We start from the raw sequence: 9,859 nt of genomic DNA on the forward strand, positions 1-9,859 counted from the left end.
ATTCATTCATTTATCCAGAGAGAAATATTGTATTTCCAAAAGAGCTGTTTGTGATTGTGAGGAAGGAAAATTAGAACGTCATTGTCGAGCAGAAGTGCAATTAGATACCTCCCGGGCTGCACCAGAGACAGCATCACTGTAGGCTCCTGTGATATTTGCATATTTGTTAAGGTACTAATGCACTACAGCACTGTATAATTATTACACTTACGTGCACTTTCCAACTGTAACTGCTGGACATATCTTAGTGTATTCATTTCACTCTGCTCATACTATTAATATATATTAATATTAATATAGTCTACTGTTACATATCTCTATACATATATACATTACCCTGCACTTTAGTGCTCTTACAGTTTTGGTTAGATGCTGAACTGCATTGCGTTGTCTTGTACTTTGTGCAATGACAATAAAGCTGAATCTAATGTAGTTGAGTACCATACTGTTGGAAAAATCTACTTTACTCCCAATGTACTTTACAAGGACATAAAAACATATGCTATAAAAAAAGCTCTTTTCATCCTTGGAGGAGATTGTCTTTAAGGTTACCAAGGAAATAACATCAGTGTAGAGTGTTTAAGTCAAAGCAGAGACTCTCAAGCTTTCTGTAGTTCTACATGTGTAGTGGTGAAATGCATATCTAAGTATCTGATCCTCAAAAACTTACCTGTACCATTGAGAGGAAAATACTTCAGTTTGAGCAGACTGGAGGTTCGAACACTCTCGTCTCAGTGCTGTCTCAGTCAAGGCATGTTTCTTTCTTCATAGTAGAATCAGAAAATGCCTTTAATCCATTAATGAAAGCACTGTTCTCACTTTGTGGTCAGTCCACACAAAATAAAACTTCAAATCTAAAATAAATAAATAGCAAAAAAAATATTAAATGAACTAGAAACAGTCAGGGTTCACACACCTGGCTTTCACTGAGCAAGAGCTGTCAACAGAAACTCACACTGAAGTAACCACATCAGAGCAAACGTGCTCTGATGAAAATGTGACTAAGCAGTCTTGATTCACATACCAAACAGCTATACAACCAACTTTTCAGGTTTTACATGGGAGCACTGACGCATATCTTTTGTTGTTTGTTAGACATTCCTCTGCTCACAGAAGCAGCTGACGTTGTAGGCTCGACTTGGCAACACCATGGAGACTGTGAGGCCACTCAGTCTGATACACTGTCTCAACAATTACATCTCAGCCTGTCAGATATAAATAATTAGATAGCTCTGAACACACAATGTGACAGGGTAGTTTGTGACGACACTGAGTCACTACAGCTTGCTGTCACACCACCAAATACTGTGTTTTGTTGCAGAACTACATAATTCAGGGCAGCACTGAGGTGCAGTGGTTAGCACTGTCACTTCACAGCAAGAAGGTTTCTGGATCGAACCTTGCATGTTCTCCCCTTGTCTGTGTAGGTTCTCTCCGGGTACTCTGGCTTCCTCCCACAGTCCAAACACATAAACCTGAACAGGTTAACTGGTGACTCTAAATTGTCTGTAGGTGTGAATGTGAGTGTGAATGGTTGTTTGTCTCTATGTGTCATGTGATGAACAGGCGACTTGTCCAGGGTGTACCCCGCTTCAGCTAGAATAGGCTCCAACTCCACCGTGACCCTGATGAGAAGAAGTGTACAGATAATTAATTCATCTCTCATGACATATTAACTTTCTCTACGGGTAATGCCTAAATGAGTATGTATTGAGCAAACGATAAGTAAAAACATACATCTCCATTTTTTATCTACATACAACTAATGCAGGGAAAATGTATAATTTTGTGTTTGACCACATTTGTAAGTTCACTTCATGGGGTCAGAGTTAAAAACAAAACAAAAAAACAAAGGTGGTAGAATTCAGTTTTATAGATGTTCGTTCTTTCACCCAAATTAATGGATGGATTCACCTAAATGAAAAAAAAAATCTGATTATCTGGTCATCTAGCATTTATTTGCAATGTTTATTGAGGTCATGTGCTGACACACTCACACAGTGAAGTGGTGCTTTGTGGTGCTCACAGCACTGAAAACTACAGTGAAGTGAACAGCATGTTCTCAGTCCATAGACTTTACACAGACAATACAGCAACCCTGCTGTTGACATTTCAGGACAATAGAGGAAAACAATTCCTTGTGTTGACAGGTATGTCTAAGGAGAAAGACAAATGCTCTTGTTCAATGCAGTGAACGCCACACATGAAATTCTATTCTCCTCCTTTGTAATGTGGTAACGTCAGAAGACTTACAGTAGATACTATCTTTAACATAACCAGTGAAACCATCGGCCAGATATCACCATCATTAGTAGTGAGAAAATCACTTATCACTCACAAATGTTTGTCCCCCCAAGGCTTGCCATATTCATTTATGTTTAGAAGCTGAAAGGATTATGAACATTTGGAAGAGTAGGAGTGTTAGTTGTTTGGTAGAAAGGAAAAGATGGAAGGAGGGAACAAATGAAGAAAATATAAAATTAGGGTTGGAATATGATCATATGACTGTTTATACCATGGTAACTCTATGGCTCTTTAAAATAAACTGTAAGCAATAATCTGTATTAGAAGGTTCATGCATATTTATTTTATCAGAAAACAATTGGGTTGTGTTTTCAAAAAATGTACAGTATCAAGATATACTGTTTATTGACAGTACACGATTGTAAAAGATTGTATCCACCTCACTCATCTATATCACTGTCAAACCAGTTGAATTTCACCCACCAACAACCAGGCACAAGAACAGTTTCTTCCAGCAGACCATCACTCTGATGAACAGTTAACACCGGACACACAAGGAAGGATGAGGAAGACTCCCCGTGTCTCAAACATCCACTATAGCTGTGGATGATTTACTGTTTAGATTCAGTTTTTGTTCTTTATACATGTATATATCATCACTCATACACAATGCACGAATGATACTGCACTCTATATATACTGTCACATCCACCTATCTCATGTATAGCAACCTGCTACATAGTGCATATTTATTTTATCAATCAGATCTAAAAAAGCTCTGAAAAGCACTAGAGCAGGTAGCTCTAAAAGAAATGACTTAGAACAGTTCCCATGGAGAGAGAAATGGAACATTTAGCCTTCAAACGAAAGGTTGTTTTTCACTGCAGTCATAAAAAAAGCACTGGTGTTACTAATGACAATAATTATGGCTGCTCTGTGCAAGTGTCTCTCATGAAAAAAGCCTGCTCTTCATGACTCAGAATGTGTCATTTCTATCACTGAATTTTGATGAGCGAGGTAAAAAGGCTGAAAGCAGGTTAGCAGGCTGGCAGCAAGTGTTTATGTGTCTGTATGTCTGTATATATGTCTATATGAAAATGTGAATATATTATAATGTCAAATAAGATAGATAGATAGATCTTTACAAATCAAAAACAAAATAAAGAAAAAATAGAATAACATTTTTCAGCATTCAGAACAGTTTCCCAATTTTCCTCAGACCATTTTAAATTAGATTTGGCCCAGAGAAGATGAAGGTATTTCTGGATCATGTTCACATATGGCTTCTTCTTTGCATGATACAGCTTTAACTTGCATTTGTGGATTTGGCACAGCAAACTGTGTTCACAGACAGTAATTTCTGGAAGTGTTCCAGAACTCATGCAGTGATTTCCATTCGAGAATCATGCTTGTTTTTAATGTAGTGTCACCTGAGGGCCTAAAGATCATGAGCATCCAGTTTTGACCTTTGACCTTGTCCTTTGCGCACTGAGACTCCCCTGATTATTTGAATGTTTGATGATATTTTACACTGTAGATGGTTGGATCTTCTTTGTAATTTTATGCAAAGAAGATTTTATGCTTGTACAATATTAGAAAAATCTGACTGTACCTGACCCAATATGCCACTCAGCTCCTGATACAGGCTACAGTCACCTCCCGCCTTGATTACTGCAACTCCCTCTTGGCTGGCCTACCTGCTTGTGCAATCAAACCATTGCAAATGGTCCAGAATGCTGCAGCGCGACTGGTTTTCAATCAACCCAAAAGGTCACATGTCACCCCACTCTTCAGTGACCTGCACTGGCTGCCTGTAGCTGCCAGAACTAAACACAAAGCTCTGACGCTAAGCCTACAAAACTATCTCAGGATCTGCCCCTGCCTATCTAAGCGTCTTACTAAAGGCTCACGTCCCGACCAGGGCGTTACGCTCCGCTCATACAAACCGTCTAGTTGTACCCTCGCCTCTCGCAAAGCGAGGTCACTCTAAACTCTTCTCTGTGGTTGTCCCCAAATGGTGGAATGACCTACCAACAGCTACAAGAACAGCAACATCCCTTTCTACCTTTAAAAAACTTGTAAAAACCTTTCTGTTTCGAGAATGCTTCCCTGCCTAACAAAACTAACAAAACTAACAACTACTCTGTGCTCCTTTACACCTTTGTCAACTTATGTCCTCCTCTGTAAGTCACTTTGGATAAAAGCGTCTGCTAAATGCAATGTAATGTAATAATGTAATGCTGAGGAACATTTTTCTGAAATTGTTACACCATTTTTAGACATAGTTTGTTGCACATTGGTGAACCTCTGTCCATCTTGACATCTGAGAGGCTCTGCCTCTCTGAAACGCTCCAGTCATGTTACTGACCTGTTGCCAATTAACCTAAGTGACTGTCAAATGCTCCTCCTTTTGTTGCCCCTGTCCCGATGTTTTGAGATGTGTTGCTGTCATCAATTTCAGAATGAGCTAATATTTTTCATGAAATGTTAAAATGTCTTAGTTTCAACACATGATGTGTTGTTTATGTTCAATTGGGTTTGTGAGATTTGCAAATCATTGCATTCACACACAGGGCTCACTTTAACTGACCACCCTTTCGGTTCCCAAACGATAAAAATGAGACATATACAGATCTGTTGCTGTCCAACAAGATTCTAAAAAATGATGATGTGGCCAGACTGAGTTCAGGTCTCTCCCTGACGCACAGAGTGCAGCTTCTCGGGTGCGTGGCCGCCCCGGCTCGATAGGGGGCAGAGTGGTAAATGTTGCAGCATGGCGTCTGCACGGCTCATCCTGTGACACGGTACTTACGGAGCATGCGCACGGAGATCTTCCTTTTTCCAGTGCAGCGGAGTCAAGCCCCAGTCTTTGGCTCCGGGCTCCTTCATAAGGAGACAAAAAGACTGCAAAATGGTTTGTAATCCGTCCCAATATGTGCCTCCATCAATACCTAAGACATACATGTTGTGCTGTGTGCTGTCAGACCTTTGGAAACATGTCGCTGCTTGTCAGATGAAGTTAGATTGGTTCCTGCTAATGCTCACCCGGGTCTGCCTTAAACGTGGCCTAACGGCCCCCTTCCCAAACTCACGGCTTCATGTCGGCAGTGGACTGCTTCACTGTCACATTTCCACGAGCATGTGACCTGTGAGCCCGCGACTCACACCCCCAAAACTTTAATTTGATCCAGTTTAACGTTAACGTGTCAGCTTATCGGCAGCGCTGCGTAGCCATGATGCTAACTCCTCTCGCTGGTTTCCATGGGCTCGGCATGCTAACGTTAGCCGGTGACACTGACAGTCCGACACTGTGGAGCCAGCGGACACACGTGGACCTGGCTTTTGTCATGTTAAATGTTTGAGGACGTGGTTTTCAGTGTGTGTCTCCTCCTGCAGGGTTTTGTTAAAGTGGTGAAGAACAAGGCCTACTTCAAGAGGTATCAGGTCAAGTTCAGGAGGAGGAGAGGTGAGGCACCCTGTTCCTGTCGTCTTCCTCTCCACGTCTGCTGTGTAAAGTGATGTTTGTGGAGGTAACTCAAGTGTTTGTCCCTTCCACTTCCAGAGGGAAAGACCGACTTCTTTGCTCGTAAGCGCCTGGTCGTACAAGATAAGAACAAGTACAACACACCCAAGTACCGGATGATCGTCCGTTTCTCCAACAGGGACATCATCTGCCAGGTGAACATGCTGAGATTCTGATTATACTGGAGAATCAACCTCAGAGATAATCCTATGATCAAATCAGTTATGTGTAGTCGTTTCTGACTTCAGTACAGACCATCAAATCAACATGTGTCGTATTCATATTACTACATTGTCACATGCAGCATGATGTTTGAACTGCTTCAGTCTTAAAGTAACAAACGTCTTTTGTTGAACACTGTCAGCAGTTGAGATTTTTTGGTCCGTGTCAACAATGTGCTGTAAATTCATCGTTTACTTGTCTTGCAGATCGCTTATGCCAAGATTGAGGGTGATATGATCGTGTGTGCGGCCTACTCACACGAGCTGCCAAAATACGGAGTCTCCGTGGGCTTGACGAACTACGCAGCAGCTTACTGCACTGGTCTGCTGCTGGCCCGCAGAGTACGTAGAAACCCGCCGTCTGCCTCGCGCTGACCCAGAGTGTTCAGAGATATCAAGCTCTCAGCAGTGCTTGGGCTACAGAATAACCAAAGCGCATGTTGATCTTCAACTTTCTGCCCACAGCTGCTGAACAAGTTTGGCCTGGATAAGGTGTACGAAGGCCAGGTGGAGGTGACGGGCGACGAGTTCAATGTGGAGAGCATTGATGGTCAGCCAGGCGCTTTCACCTGCTACCTGGATGCCGGGCTTGCTAGAACCACCACAGGCAACAAGGTTTTCGGTGCCCTGAAGGGAGCCGTGGATGGAGGCCTGTCCATCCCACACAGGTAACCTGGCACACGTGTTGAATTTGAACAGCTGTACTTGGTAATGTGTCTATGTGAGGAGAGGACGCAAGGTTTGGCTGGTCTGCTCATCATTCAGATCCTCTGATCCCTTTACTGTAGGGAAAAGCCACTCATGATCACAACAAAGGGACTATGAACTATATGATTATGTTGTAGTATAATATGAAGAAATTCTATGGTAGCAATTTAGATGTTCTTGTCTAGGTGTACATTTTTTGAAAGTGTTAAACTGCATTCCATTTAAACCCTTGAACATAACAGAGCTTTTCATAATGGTGTTGGTAAAACCCAACAATAAGTTTCTAAAGCTCAATGTGACGCTGGCTGCTGCCATGTGCTTCCGCCTCCCGGTTAACCTAAAAATCAGCAAAGGCATGGACCATTGGGACCTGAGGAGGCGGAATGACGCCTGGGTGCTCAAATATGCCATCTTGCTCTTAGTTGTTATCAAAATTCACCCTCAGTACAGTTGCCGTGAACGGGGAAATTAGCTATAGAGACCAAAACAGTTTTTTGTACCAGGCTGTAAACATGTTTATTTCTGCTGTGAAGCTGGATCTTCTCCAGTCACAGAGTTGGCACTTGGTTTGATTGGAAAGTTCAAATCTCCGCTGTGAAAAAGGCCGACTCATGCAGACTATCGGATTGGCTCATTTCCTCATCAGTGAATCTGAATTGAGTTTTTTAATTGGCGCTCTAACACTAACAGCAAACCTCACTGTTTTACTGCTGGAAGAGTTGTAAGGTGGTGAATGCAGTTTTGGAGTGAGACTGTTAAGTTGCTTCTATCGAGGCGTGCGTGTGCAGACAGTCAGATGTTGAGCTGTTTTTTTTTTTTATTTTTATTTTTTTTTTTTTTTTTTTTTTTTTTTTTTACATGAAATATTTATATATGGTCCTTATTGGCTTGTACAGCATTTATTTGGGCACAGTGAAGGGGTCACAACCACAGTGACGGTCTGAATTGTTCAATGTTCCAACCTGTCGCAGTGCTCACATTGGGTCAATGGGCGTCACCACTAGGGTTGGATTTCTATTTTCTGAATGGATCGAGTTCAGGATGAACGCACCTTTGACTTTCCCTCTCTGAGTTCTGGGTCAGACCCTCCTTCCTGTCAGATGTCTTCTAACTGCTGCAAACAGGGAACACGCGTTTATTGTCACATCTGTTGATTCTTGTATGTGCATGTCAGGGTGAATTAGATATCTAGTGATGCATGTGAACATGGATATGTAATAAAATGGAAATGATACTAAAACATGGTTTCACAGACAACTCGGTGAACTATATTAAAATGTGTACCTCTGTCCATTCTGCTTTTCGTCTGCAGTGTAGTCAGTCTGAGGCCACGTGTGGAGGTCGTGTTGTGGACGTTGGTTTATGTTCTCAGCCAGGTTTACATGCGTTGTACAGACTGCATTCATGAGAACGTTTGTTTGACAGGCTGCTTTCCTTTTTCACTGTTTTCAGTCACTGTGTGAACAGACTACAGTTGCCGATTAATACTCAGTGTGAACAATGTAACTCTGTAGTGACACAGCTGTAAATGGGGTGCATCTGTGCAGTCTTATAGATGTGCTTGCATTAGTAAGAAAAGGTGGACTGTACACACTGATGCAATGCTGTGTTCATTGTGCCTCAACATGGGACTTCTGGATGGTGATTTTGAATACTAGTCAATGTTTCACTGACCTGCATGAGATTTATCTTGTACACTCTTCTTTTCTCGCAGCACCAAACGCTTCCCTGGGTATGATCCAGAGAGCAAGGAGTTCAATGCTGAGGTCCACCGCAAACACATCATGGGCATCAACGTGTCTGAGTACATGAGCTACCTGATGGAGGACGATGAGGACGCTTACAAGAAGCAGTTCTCTCGCTTCATCAAGAACGGAGTCACCCCTGATTCGGCAAGTCCTCTTTGTGTATTAACATGCCTCTTGGCTCTGTGTTACGTTGTACCAAAGAGTCATGAGGCAGATGAACACTGGTCAGGGACGTGCATGAGGCTGGCCCTTGTGTGAACTTGTTAGCTCATGAGCTAAGAGCATCCACACATGTAGACTGTAGAGCTATCACATGAGTAATTCCTCATTAAAGACCTTGGTGCAGTGACCACATTCATTTATACAGGAAAATGATTAACAGTCTACTTGATTTTGGTCCAGTCTGCTTGTAAGATTAAGTGTCACTTAAAACGAGCCATTTTAATGCAGCCATAGTCCCTGTGTAATGAGGCCGAGGCTCCTTTTGTCAAAGTCATTATGACACATGATCCCAATGACTGTCTGAAGTTGTTCTTATGTTTTTGTTAATACACCTGCAGGTCTTAGCTTCAGTGCAGACATTTTGACATGCAGTTGCAATCCTTCCCTGACCAGGATCAGGACTGCATGGCATGTCTTTGGACTAGGCTAACAACATGTTGACCAGATGAATGATTCCACTTATAAATCATAGTAACCCAGGCCATATTAATCACTGCATAAAAGGCAGGAAGTTTGGAAGTGGGAGGGCGGGGGTGTTCAAGTGTTTGTGCCTTGTGAATCAGGAGCGGGATGTAGCTGTTTAAGTACAAAATAATGCTTCCCCACCAGGGGAAACGGCATCTGTAGTCTTATTAAATGTGTCCAGATGTACGGACTTAAGACAGAAGCTAACAGTGTAGTCATTTTCTTGGACATGAAAGTAAAACCTTCAGATTTTCTGAATATCTGGGGAAATCACGTGATGAAAATGTTTATTTTTTCCTTCAGATTGAGGATATGTACAAAAAGGCTCATGCTGCCATTCGTGAGAACCCTGTCCATGACAAGAAGCCTCCCAAAGAGGTCAAGAAGAAGAGGTGAGAATGTCAACATCTTACAAATATCTGACCACCTATCTTTCTAAATGAGTCTCAACCCTGCAAATGCTAATTCATTCGTTGTGTGACCTAGGTGGAACCGTGCCAAGCTCTCTCTGGCCCAGAGGAAAGACCGTGTCGCCCAGAAGAAGGCCAGCTTCCTCCGGGCTCAGGAACAGGAGGTTTCTTCAGACTGAGGAATCAGTCAGCCTGACGGATTTTCTGAAAAAAAATAAATATGTTGAAAAAGAGTCAAATCCCCTCGTGTACTTTTTGATATTACTCCTCATGATTCTTGTTCTAAAGTACCTTTAACTGGCACTACGGGTTATAGGC

At 42.2% G+C, this 9,859-nt stretch overlaps 1 protein-coding gene across 1 annotated transcript; it reads left to right on the plus strand.

Moving 5' to 3' along the window:
• The first annotated feature begins 5,008 nt into the window (after positions 1-5,008).
• Positions 5,009-9,774, plus strand: rpl5b (ribosomal protein L5b). The gene is made up of 8 exons (XM_010734395.3): positions 5,009-5,158; positions 5,641-5,710; positions 5,807-5,922; positions 6,196-6,330; positions 6,454-6,656; positions 8,411-8,588; positions 9,435-9,523; positions 9,618-9,774. Exons 1-8 carry the CDS (start codon positions 5,156-5,158, stop codon positions 9,718-9,720), a joined length of 897 nt encoding a protein of 298 aa, XP_010732697.2. The 5' UTR covers positions 5,009-5,155; the 3' UTR covers positions 9,721-9,774.
• The last annotated feature ends 85 nt before the right edge of the window (positions 9,775-9,859 follow it).

The sequence above is a fragment of the Larimichthys crocea genome, chromosome XVII (genome assembly GCF_000972845.2).
Source record: "Larimichthys crocea isolate SSNF chromosome XVII, L_crocea_2.0, whole genome shotgun sequence".
Taxonomy (NCBI): domain Eukaryota; kingdom Metazoa; phylum Chordata; class Actinopteri; family Sciaenidae; genus Larimichthys; species Larimichthys crocea.

Bases quoted from the DNA above. Each gene is read 5' to 3' on its own strand.
- rpl5b (XM_010734395.3), top strand. The intron at 8,589-9,434 runs GCAAGTCCTCTT...TTTTTCCTTCAG, and splicing joins ACGGAGTCACCCCTGATTCG to ATTGAGGATATGTACAAAAA. The intron at 9,524-9,617 runs GTGAGAATGTCA...TGTGTGACCTAG, and splicing joins AAAGAGGTCAAGAAGAAGAG to GTGGAACCGTGCCAAGCTCT.